The sequence below is a fragment of the Panthera leo genome, assembly GCF_018350215.1.
Source record: "Panthera leo isolate Ple1 chromosome C1 unlocalized genomic scaffold, P.leo_Ple1_pat1.1 chrC1_random_Un_scaffold_68, whole genome shotgun sequence".
Lineage (NCBI taxonomy): Eukaryota > Metazoa > Chordata > Mammalia > Carnivora > Felidae > Panthera > Panthera leo.
The window spans coordinates 21,947-34,336 of NW_024962222.1; the positions used below are offsets into that span (position 1 = coordinate 21,947).

The 12,390-nt window shown below is 51.8% G+C and overlaps 1 protein-coding gene across 1 annotated transcript in view; it reads left to right on the plus strand.

Moving 5' to 3' along the window:
• LOC122212739 (neuroblastoma breakpoint family member 6-like) overlaps nt 1-10,806 on the plus strand; it is a 31,491-nt gene extending 20,685 nt beyond the window's left edge. Inside the window, exons 11-16 of the mRNA XM_042926684.1 lie at nt 11-186; nt 1,263-1,314; nt 2,104-2,285; nt 3,861-4,100; nt 6,314-6,528; nt 9,640-10,806. Coding sequence (XP_042782618.1) covers nt 11-186; nt 1,263-1,314; nt 2,104-2,285; nt 3,861-4,100; nt 6,314-6,519 — 856 coding nt within the window. The 3' untranslated portion in view covers nt 6,520-6,528; nt 9,640-10,806. The remainder of the gene's footprint in view (nt 1-10; nt 187-1,262; nt 1,315-2,103; nt 2,286-3,860; nt 4,101-6,313; nt 6,529-9,639) is intronic.
• Nucleotides 10,807-12,390: the final 1,584 nt, after the last annotated feature.

The following is a 12,390-nucleotide window of genomic DNA, read 5'->3' on the forward strand; positions in this document are numbered from 1 at the left end:
TCCCCACCAGGCTCGGCAGGGAGCTGCCGGAGAGTGCAGAGCAGGATGTCCAACAGGACTCACTGGATGAATGCTATTTGACTTACTCAGCTCTTCCTGACCCATCTGATTCCCCCTGGACACACAGGAGGGCCAACATCAACTCATATGAGGATCTGGATGTCTGTCCTGCTCTGGAAGTAGCTAGTGAGTCCTCCACTGCGAAGGTGATAAAGCTCCAACTGGACTCCCAGGTCGACCCCATAGTTTGGTATCCCTACTCTGCTTGTGTTGGAATTTGTTATCCAGGTGTTTCAGCCCCGTAGACATATGGATCTGAGTCAGGCTCTAGGATAGACTTCTAAGCGCAGACATCAGATGCATCAGGGCCCTGCCCTGTGTTCCTCATCTCAGGCCATGCCTGTGGCCCCTGACACAAGTCAGGACATTGGGGTCAGCGCGGGTGTGACAAACTCACACTCATCTGTGAGGCACACGCAGAGGAGTCTGTCTTGTTCCTGATTTCCACACAATGTCTCTCCTCAACTGCCATCCTCTCACTTTCATCCCAAACAATGTTCCTTGAAGTTTTGTGCCTGTCAAGACGATGTCAGCCTTACCCATGTCTTTGGGTTTGTTGTTTCCCTGGTTTCACTGCTCTGGTCCCCAGTGTCCGTGTCCTCTGTGTTGGTTGTCTTCCCTAAGTCGTCGTCTGAGTGTCAGGACATAACCACCTCTACCGTCAGCTTGCTTGTACGTTTCCCTGAAGCATAGCTGAGCCCTGGCATGGGCCCACCCCGTGCATGGCCCCACCCCGTTTGTGGCCCATGTGCCTGTGTAGCAAAAGGGATCACGGACAAAAGATTTCCTTTGATTTGAGGGTCTGCAGATTCCGTGCATCAGTCTGGCCTCTGTAGAAATTCCCTAAAACCCTGCCACCTAGAGTATGTCATGAGGGAAGCTAGTGAGAGAAGGTTGCAGTAAGTTTTGAGAATGCAGGTAAGCCGTTCACCAGAATCTGTGGTAAAACAGAGGTTGACCTCTGCAGACAGACTGTTGAGATGGGGCTCTACCAGATCAGGGAAATCCTGCCCGATGCTTTAGGAAAGCTAGCCAAGGCACATTCCCAAGACACTTCGTGAGGCCTCCTGGATTATTTCCCTCAATGCCCTGCTGCCCAACTAAGGACATTAGTGCCCGTGTGCTAGTTGCATGGGACACTTAATTTTCATGTCCAAGTGCTGCTCTGTTTATGTGACTGGCCGGTCTGTATTTACTTGCAGACAATCATAATGATCTTTGCGATGAAGAAGACCAGGACCCGACATGCCCCAGGTAACTCTGAAGAATCATGGGCTTTAATTCAGTGGTGACATCTGGGAATCTCAGATCTAGGCCAATCTAGAAAGTGCTAAATGCACCTATTTCATCCCTTCCAACACCCACAAGGTGGTCCTTCAGCAAGGTCCTCTGTGTCATGTGGTACTTGCATAGGCCCCGTTATTAATCCCTCTCAAATGGAGTATCTGCAGTCCACTGACGCAGGTGGACTAAGCAGTCCCAGGATGCCTTGCACTCTCCCGGTCTCTCCTCGTATTAGGTCCTGCGTAAGATGCACAGCTCTCTCTGCCGGTTGCCTTTACTACATTGGCGGGCATTCACAGCAAGGATGGTTTTAGGAAAGCAGTTTTCACGTCTCAGTATTTAGACACGTCAGCCTTGGGCCCACGAGATATCCAGGAGTCTACAATGCTGCCTTAGCCTGGGGTTCTCTTGGTGCTTTGTGTAAATCTCCACACAGTGTATGGCAAAGTGTTGATGCTGCTTTATCGTCTTCTGGTGTGCTGTGGGTCATGACTGTTGTGCCCTGGGGTGGTTCCGACTCCTGCCCCATAAGCTGGCGCTCTGGCCATGCCCTGAGCACCTGCCCGTCCCCGCCCCCCCCCCCCCCCCGCACCTATCCTGCGTGCACCCACACTGTGGCCTCAGCTGCAGGCAGACTGCTTCATTTCCCTTTGTGGGGATCCCGCTTGTGTTCTGTGACCACTCCCTCCGCCGTGCCCTCAAAACAAGCTGGCACTGCATGTTGACTAAACCTTCTTTCTGCATGTCTCGTCCTCCCAGCAACACCAGGCTCTGCAGGGAGCTGCCAGTGGCCCCAGAGGATGAAGTCCCACAGGACTCAGTGGGGGAATGTCATTTGACTCCTTGCATTGGCCATGACCTGTCAGACACCTATAGGCCTTATAGGAGTGCCTCATTCACCTTTGATAAAGAGGAAGTCTTCTTGGGCGTGGATGTAGATGGTGAGTCCTGTTCTTGTGGGGGGCACGAAGTTCCTGCTGGGGCCCCAGGAAGCCTGTCCTCTGTGTCTTCAACAACCTGAATCGGCTGAGAGTTGCATCCCTGCCAACAGGCCCTGTAGGCTCGTACCAGTTTGAACTCTGCTCTCGGATTCACTCTTTAAAAGGCATCCTGTGGCTCAGAGCCCTTTCCTTCCTTCTGTCCCAGGCTGCCCTCAGTTCCCCGGCTCCGTCCGACATGCAGGCTATTGGTACCAAGTGAGGCTCGAGAGGAGAAATGGAGAAAATGGAAAAAAGGGTTCAGAATCTCAGCCACCGCTGTCTTACCCGGAGACAGCTGGGTGACAGTCCTCCTTTGTTTTTTCCTGATTTTGTTTTGTTCCAAAAGGAGACCTCTGCTACTTGTGCAATTCTGCTTCCAATTGTATTTCTTGTGTGGCTTCCTACAAACTCCCTGGCTTTCCACCCAGGTTTGTGGTCAGCTCCACATTGGCTGCATCTGTTAAATCGTTGCTGAGCTGCTAGTTGTTTCTCCTGGGGCGCCCGCCTCCCTGTGTACCAGAGCACCCAGTTCTACCCAAATGATCTGAAACAGTCGTAAATGCAAAGAGAACAGTTGCTCCACGCCCCAACGACCCCTTTGACCCTGCAGGAGTGCCAGCTCCTACCCTGTCAGTGCACTTTGTGGTGTGAGCAGAGCCAGGGCTCATCCAGCCCCTCCAGGAGCTCAAGGTCTCCAGGAGACGCTCCATGAAAACAATCAGAGCTGAGAGGTCCCAGACGATTTGTGTTCTCACTAGGGGTCCCATGGTGGCTCTTCACTTGGCTGCCTGGCACGCCGGTAACCCTGCAGAGCTCTGTGTCAGAGACACTGACAGCCAGGTCTGGGTTTCCATGGGGGCAGGGATGGGACAGGTTAAGACGCGTCTCAGGAGGGTGATGTGTGTGACATGGCCTTGCATTAAGCCTGGGTCATGAGAGGCTATGAGGATGGGCGGAGATGAATGAAGGCCGCCTCTCCATTATGCACAGCCCGTCCCCGGTGCAGGTTCTGGTGGGAACGTGGGAACAGTGTGTGTGGGCTGTGATTGCCGCAGGGTCGCCCCAGGAGGGCTGCCCTGCCCCAGCCTCCCTGCACTGGGACCAGCCAGGGAGAAACAGGCATCTGAAGCCTTGAGGCCAAATTCTCCCCCTCTTCTTTTTTCTTTTGGGGCACATATCAGCAATTCTTTCTCGTTCTGCCCTGAGGCCTCTCTAGAACCTTCTCTCTAGGCTGTAGGACGAAGGGTACTACTGCAGAATAATAGGCATGAGCTCGCCTCCCATGCAAAGCCGTCTGGACTCCAGGGGGTGACCTTCCCTTCAGGGACTTTGCATCCTGGATACTTGCCATCTCAGCATGCCCAGGCATAGACACAACGGTGACATCGCCTTCGTCTCCATGATGTCTGCCTTTGTACCTGCTCACTGGCTGGTCTCACAGACAGTGGGGGACGGGGCGGGAGGACATCACAAATGGAAGTTCTGGCAGTGCTAAGAAAACTGGGGTTTGTCCATTGAAGTGTCTTCTTGCTTCAGCCCCGATGCAGGTGCCCGGTCCCCAAGGGCCATCAAGTGGAAACTTGACTTTCCCAAGGCCGGAGGTGCAAGCTTCACAAGCACCGCCACAGTCCAATACCCAGGTGGCCAATTCTGTGCCAGGGCAGCCGGACCAGCAGTTGGCTTGTGGTGACTGCAGAGCCAGGCTCCGCCCCTCCCCTGCCATCAGGAGACTGGCAGCCACGATGGTTTCTGGGAGCCAACGGCCGCTCTTCCAAGGTGAGAGGTGCGGGGGGAGTAGGAAGCTCTAGTCACAGGGCTGTGGGCGGGGGCAGCAATGGGGCCTCTTGCAGGCATGCTTTGCCCAGCTCCAAACTCACAACGCTCCAGCTCCAAAGAGCTTGGGGCTGAGGGTCAGCTCTGTCTGCCCAGGTGCCGGGGTTGCAGCCTCCTGGCTGTTTACTGACCAAGTTATTCATCATCTCATGTATGTCCCCCTCGGACCCTTCATCTGAAACCATTGAAAATGGGATCTCCATCCCATCAATGCTGGGAGCATGAAGCTACATAATTTCCAGGGGCCCGAGTGAGCAAAATGGCTTGAGAACATCGGTGAATCTGTAATGCGTAATTCTTGTGTCTTTGTGGTGTCTGAACACTTGGAAAATGGTTCCGTGGCATTGTTTCACGTGTGCTAGAGCCGTTCTTAACTGGCTCCGCTTTCGCTGGACCCCATCTTCCCGGACTCTCTCAGCAAGGCTTGTGGGCCAGTGTTTTCTCTCCTTCAACATCCATCAGGCAGCCAATATTCCCTGTTAGGCGCTCACAGTAACAGTGGAAATACTGGCCCCACGACAGTTTCCCATGCATTTGCCTGGTTTCCCTTTTCTGCAACTATAAGGGGCCAGTTTCCTAAAGTGCACACTCCGTTCTCCAATACTTCATCTAGTTCCTCTTGTCCCCCCTCATCTCCACGAGCACGTCCCCAGCTTCTTTGTCATCAGGATCCGCGTCAGCTCAGATTTCATGAAGACCGAGCGTTTCAGCATTCCCCTGGGTTGTGTCGTCTTTACCGTCCCACCCTTGGTGTCCCCTCCTGGAGCCTGGGTCTCCTCCTTCAGGCGCCGACTTCATCTGTGAAAAGAGGAGACACAGGTCCCAAGTGAGGTGACGAGGGCGCAGCCCTGTCGCCCCGTGGAGATGCTCCAGAGGACGCCTCAGTGGGAGTTCAGGGAAGCACAGCCCTGACAGTTGGCTGAGGACAGTTGGTTCTTACTGTCTTCTCCCTCTTGCCTCTCTGCCACTTCTCCCTGACTCCCGTGGTCCCGGCCCAGACTCTCCTGCTGGCTCAGTCCCTCTCTGTGGCTCACCTTCCACACAGGCCTCAGCAGGAAACATGGCTCCATGCCAGACTTTTGTCCAAGGAGGGTTTCTTAGTCCATTCAGGCTGTGATAACAAAACTGCCATAGACCAGGTGACTTAGAGCAGAGATTTGTGTCTCCCGTTCTGGAGGCTGAGTAGAACCAAAATCAAACAGTGGCACATTGGGCACCTGGTGGTACCTCCTTCCTGGTGATGTGTGGCCGCCTTCTTGCTCTGTCCTCACAGGGTGGAGGGGTGAGGGAGCTCTGTGGGGTCACTTTCATAGGGCACAGATCCCTTTCTTGGGGGGATCTGCCTCCCATAGGCCCACCCCACCCAGCATCACATTGCGAATTGGGTTTCCACAGATGAATTTGGGGGAAGACAAACTATCACTCTGGGGCAGGTGGTTTTACTCTGTTTGATTCTCAGCCTGATCTGCCCTGTAATTCTTCCCTGGTGCTTAAAAGGTCACCTGTTTCTTGCCACAACTCTTCTCATCCTTCTCAAATTTGTCTATATTTTCCACTTGCAACTGACCGAAGAGTGTTTAGAACTTTATGCTCGATGTCCCCCAACCCTTAACTGCCCATTTACTCAATTAGATAAGAATGTGCTTATAGACACACATATTTATGTCTTATGTCACACACATTACATATATTCGGTGTGTATGCTCTGCATAGTGTACATATATGAAATATATCAAATATTGGGGTGTGTTCTGTAAATTCTCCAGCTTTGGTTTCCTGGTGACTCTCAAAAGGCTTGCCTTCAACTTTGACTCCTCCCTTGAATAGGACAGTCTCTTTTGAGCACCATCTCCTGGCCTTTGTCTGTTCTTTGTCAGAACTGTGTGTTTTGACCAATTCTACTTTTCTCAATTTCACTTTTGGCGCTGGGGGCATGTTGCCCTCCTCGTGCTCTTATCCTTACAGGGTAGCGTGAGAGAGGTCAACAACAGAGGCTGTGATCAAAGCGTGTCCCTCGGCGCCCCTCACACGTGAACTTCCCGATGGCCTTTCTCGTCCTGCCCACCGTCCTTATTCGATGTCAGCGTAGGTAGAGGATTTGGTCACAGGAAGATCATGACTAACAGTGTATCCTGTTGATGTGCTTTTATTTTCAGAGCAGGGTTTGGAAGCTTCCATGGGTGTGAAGAACCCTCCCAAGCTGGAGGGTGACGCTGCTGAGGGCTCGGTGGCCAACCAGTGTGCAGGTCAAGTCTTTGGCCACGTTAATGCCCTGGTGGTGATGAAACAGAAGATGATCAAGAGAAAAGTGCAGTTCGGCGAGGGCAGACTCGCGTGCAGATTCCGTGGCCTTCAAGCTTAGGGCACAGAGGTAATGGCGTCCGTGGCTCTTGGGGTATGGATTCCTGTTGCTCTGTTAGATTATAGCTCCGCCCACACCCCAAACTGTTTTTCTCTTCCTCCTTTGGTCCCTCCCCCAGCTGCCGCTGCCTCTGCCTGGTCCTGCCTCTGTCTGGTCCTGCCTCTGTTTGCCACAGGGGACTGCCACCTTGGGGGCCCTCCCATCTCCATCAGCTGTGCCATGTGAGCTGTGCTGTGTCCCCACGGGGGCTGTCCTGGGATTCCCTCTCCCATGCCCTCACGGCCGCGGAGAATTAGGCCCCATGGCCCCCCTCAGCAGACCAGCATCATTTACACGTGTCACGAAACACATGGCACTTTGGCACAAGGCACCCACTTTCGTGACTTCTTTGACTTCCTTCCTTGCTTCCCCAGCTCCATGACCTCTTTCTCCCAGAGCATTGTCTTTTTTTTTTTTTTTTCTTAATTTTTGTTTTAAAGTTATTTATTTTGAGAGAGACAGGGACAGCACGAGTCGGGGAGGGGCAATGAGAGTGGGAGGGAATCCCAAGCAGGCTCCAGGCTCTGACCTGACAGCACAGAGCCAGATGCAGGGCTTGAACCCTCAAACTGTGGGCTCGTGGCCTGAGCCAAAACCAAGAGTCAGATGCTTAACCGACTGAACCACCTAGATGCCCCATCAAGAACATCGTCTTAATGTCTCTTGCACATGGCTTCTCCTCTGGGGTGTTTCCGGGAACACGACCTAGGACGACACTTACCCCTCAGCTTCTCCATGTGAATAAGAAGTGTTAAAACTGAGGAGAAAGAGCACCCCGACAAAAACTACACGACCACATGGGTCACCTCTGGGACTGCCACACGGCCTGCCTGGGGTCAGGTTTGTCCTCAGCCCCAGGTGAGCAGGCCTGTGATAATGTGTTTTGGGGTTTCCAGGACTCAGTGTCCATACCTTGGGACCTCAAGAGAGCTGGCATCAGGTGGACACAGACATGGCACTCTACAGGGACACTGGCCAAACACAGATGCAGAGGCCAGGTTTCCAACCTGCACAGGCATGAGATGTTCAGGCATCCACCTGTCTTCCCTTTTCACTGCCGTTACCGTGTTTACATGCTCAGCTGGTTCATAAAAGGATCCACCGAAAGGAACTGAGTTGAGTCTCCGGCCAGAGCACATTCGCGAGCATTGACTGAATTAACTTTGGGCAGCTGTGTGAAGTCCCCGCGAGATCCAGGGGAACACGAGACAATCTGTGCCTCATACAAGTCCAGCTGAGAACGGGGATTCATGGGAGGGTGTCCGAAGGAAGACCAAAATCTTGAGGGCCGGTATCGTCATGGTGGCAGAGATGAGGACAAGAACACCGTGGTCTGAAACAGAGTAGCTTAGCTAATAGTTCTAAATCACGCTGTCGTGAAAGAAACACTGACTGAGCTTTGAACTCACGTGAATGCCGCCACCCAATACCTTGAGATTTTTATTTCAACATTCTGGGCTGGGGTGTGGGTAACGGGAGATGTTTTAAAGCTCTGCTGGTATGCACCTAGGAATCAGAAGGACTGTGGATCTATAGGATGTTCATAAGCCATATAGAAGGATCCCGTGTGTGTGTCACTCATTTTGTGGACAAGCGGAGTATCAGCCCCTGATGGAGTTGACATTCCTCCCTCAATAGAGCCCAGAGAAAGAAGAGGACAAAGACACATGAATGAATTCGATGAATACTCCCTCTTCTGGATCCAAGTGTCTCACAATTTTTATACTATAGGATGCAGTAAGAAAGAAATGTTGCCTAGAAACCCAGTGTAAGAACAACACTCCCTTCCCTGATTACCAGTAATGGAATTCAGGGCTCTTTTTCCTCCTCGTGCAATGAAAATCACGGTTGACTCTTCACTAAATGCGTTTCCCAGCCTCCTGACAGGTGCACTGCAGATGGAAAGGAAATGTTTTAATCAAATTTTCTCCTCATATAAAACCTCAGTAAAGAAGCTTAGGTCTGCCTCTGCCCTTTGCAGGCCCTCGTTTACATAAGTGTCAACACCGAGAGACTCTCTCCTCAGGGACAGTTTGGGAAACGTGCGAGGAGAACCTAGACGACTAAAAGGAAGGCTCTTCCGTTTTCTCTGCGGAGTTCCGAGTGTCTCCACTGAGAATATTCCTAGACGTTCCCTCAGGTGTATCCTGGCGTGAGGTGCCCTGCAGGGGCTGTTGGGGTCCCTGAGCAAAAAGGGGTGAGGCCCTGGGTACACTCCCCGCTCTTTTCGTCATTCCCCTTGGAGTTTCTCCCTTTGGGGTTCTTTTCAGCCCCTTTGGGGCAGGATTTCTGTGCAAAGCCTTAATTCCGTCCAGCCAAGCGGCCAACAGCGTCTACTGCCTACCCGCACCCCCGTATCGGAGGCTTTCGTCTCCCGACCCCCACATGGATGGGAAGGGCCCGAAGCCTGGGTTTCAGTTCCAGGGTGTCAGGCACAGGTCACACGGCTACAGGTGGTCCTTATCAGCCCCTTGGCCCACGGTTCCTCATCTGCACACGGCAGGACTGAACTGGGACATAGTCTGAGGCCCCTGTTGCATCTCACATCCTGGGGCTCGTTCCATAGCCTGGCCTCCCCCTTCAGAAGATCAGGGCAGGGTGAGAAGGGGTGTGTTTGTCTGTAGAGGGCCCCCTCCTTCCTTCAGCAGTCTGTTTCTGAACGTGTGTGTCGGGGGCTAAGCACATCCCTCCGTGGGAGACATGAGAAAGCCATCACTTTGCTTCTGATGAAGGGGGTTCCAGGGTGAGGTGGCTGCTGAGGGAGGGATGGTCGGGACCTGGCAACAGCTCAGGGCAGCCTTGAGCTGGGATGCCACCAGGTGCCTGCTGCGGGGAGCAGAGGGGTCCCTGCATCCTACAGTGTAGGCTGGATGCAATTGAGGGGGCTATTGCTTCAGACTTGTGGCTCTCACTCTCCCCCTCAGCCTGCCTGCAGACCCCCCTTCAGCTCCTTCTCTGCACGGGGGCTCAGCTCGCCCCTGGCCTCTGTCACCACGGAGCCATCCCTCCAGGCTCAGCCGTCAGCAGGACCTGAACAAAACTCACATTTGATTCCTCTCTCTCTCTCACTCTCTGTCTCAGATACCAAGGACTCCAGGAACTAAGAAAAGATACTCCTCATTGAAACGAAACCCCATCATAAAACCCCATCATTCTCCACTTGCTGAAAAGAACTCTAAAGCAGCAAATCAAGCTAAAGCCCAAACAGAACATGCGAGGGATCCTTTGCTGAGAATCGACATCTCGATCACAAGCCACTCTCTGGGATTTTTACTCCAAAAGTCTGGTTTGATGAGAGGAACTCTCGCTCTTCTGACTCCAGTCGTGATAAGTCGCCGAGGCAACCAATGCCCAGACCACACGCCCTTGTGAGACACCTTCGGTCTGGCTCCTCTCCATTCCATCCTGCGGATAAGCGGAGGCTGGAGCAACGTGGCAATAGACCCCATGTCAAACTGGACATTCTGGGCCACCGGCTGGGCTGTGCCAGGAGCAGACAGCATTAACTACGCAGCGTTCTTGCTGAAGAGGCTTAGCCTGAATCTGAGCACGAGGTAGGGATCAGACAACTGCAGAATTTCGACCATCGAACAAGACATCGGGCCTGTCTTTCTTCAAACAGCCAGTGTCCACAGCACAAATAAGACGACAAAAAGGAGAAGAGATATCTTGGGTTCCAAAGGACTCAGAAGATTGTGCTATCGTAATTGTGTAGTCCTTTCGAACCCCAAACATCTCCTCACCTTTCTGTGGCTGTCTCTGGTGGTGGTGACGCTTCCTTGTCTGTAGGGGACAGGCCAGATGTCTGGCTTGATGGTCTACATCCTGAAGGTGTCTGATCACTTCCTCCTGATTAAATTCAGGCTAACCCTTTTCCCGGGGCGTTCCCTAGTTAATGCTGTGTGTGTCCCAGCTCCGCCCACCCAGAGACCCAGAGCGTCCAGTCTGCCATCACCATCATTGTGAGAGCAGCAGTGGTTGCCTTCTATGGGGGGCCTATCAGATCGTTCATGGTCTTCTGTTTGGGTGTGACATCTGAGAATGTGCGAAGATGCTCTCTGTAAAGTCTGTCTCTACAATGTTACCATCTTTTAGTGATCCCTGCAGTGTGTCACAACCGTATCTGTTTGTATGTTGGAAAAACTCTAGTTGTATCATCCTTGTGTATGTGTATTTGCTGGCATTGTGCTGTGGAAAAGAACACTCCCTCCCCGTTCTATATCATTAAAGTGTTTATTTTGACAATCACTGGGGACTGGTGAATTATGTTTCCTTCAGGGCTCCAATCCATCACCATCATGATGTAAATGTTCTTGGTTCTCTTCTGGTATTTACTGCTGAGTCTCTGTATCTTTTAGGCTATATTTCCCCTACGGGCAAGAGTACATATGTGTGTCTGAATGTGCACCTGTTGTTTAGAAAGGTTGTATATGTAGGGCTGAACACTGCATCACAAGTGCGGGACATGTTTGGTTCTGTATTAACTTGTGAACCTTGTCACATCGCCATTCTAAGATTTAAACGACCTCAGGGTGACTGGGTGGCTCAGCAGGTTGAGGGTCCAACTTTGGCTCAGGTCATGGCCTAGCGGTTCATGAGTTTGAGCCCCGCATCGAGCTCTCTGCTGTCAGCACAGAACCACCTTCAGACTCTCCGTCCTCCCCTCTGTCTGCCCTTCTCCCGCTTGCATGCTCTCTCTCTTAAAAATAAATAACCACAGGGTCACCTGGGTGGCTCAACTGGTTGAGCGTCCGACTTCAGCTCAAGTCATGATCTCACGGTTCGTGAATTCGAGCCCCGCATCGGCCTCTGTGCTGACAGCTCAGAGCCTGGAGCCCGCTTCAGATTCTGTCTCCCTCTCTCTCTCTGCCTTGCCCCCACACTCACACTGTCTCTCTCTCTCTGTCTCTCTCTCTCTCTCTCTCTCAAAAATAAATGAAAACAACACTTAAGTTTTAACTGATCTCCCAACCTCAGACTTCTGACATTATTCTATTTTCTCTTCTGTCTCCACCTGCCACTTCTTATAGGATTGTTTCCGCCCGGTGAAACGGATGCCATTTACATCCTATTTCTCCCACTGGTTCCACTCCCAGACTTTTGTCTCAGATCTACAATGAAGTGTATTCAGTGACGATCAGTTGTACAAAAGTCAAAACTTCCCCAGTCATCTCTTATTGGGCAGAGTTCGTCTTTAAATGACTCCTAGTGACGGAATCAGGACTCCCTGAGTGTTGCATATTTAGTACTCTTTTTCTACTGCCTTTGTACATGGACATCTTAGGTGAATAGAAAGTGCTTGTACAATGAGTTTTTGCTGCGGTTTTAAAATATATGGCCTTGCTTTGTAGGTTTGGTGGGCATGTAGACGATAGATTGATTTTTCTCTCCCTGGGATATAAATTGGCTTCTTTTGGTGGTGGGGAAGGTGTATGCAGCATCAGAGGTTTTCTCCTTTTTATGGAAAATCTATTAGTTCTAGGGGTGCCTGGGTGGCTCAGTCCAGTTAAGCGTCCACCTTCAGCTCAGGTCATGATCTCACGGTTCGTGAGTTCAAACCTCAAGGTGGGGTATCTACTGCCAGCACAGGGCCCACTTAGCACAGAGAGCCCACTTCATATCCTGTGTCCCCCTCTCTCTTCTTACTCGACACATCTCCAAAGGCAAGGGAAATACAGGCAGAAATGAACTATTGGGACCTCATCAAGATGAAACGCTTCTGCACTGCAAAGGAAACAATCATCAAAACTGAAAGGCTACCGATGAAGTGGGAGAAGATATTTGCAAATGATAGATCGGATAACGGGGCTGGTATCCAAAATCTATAAAGAA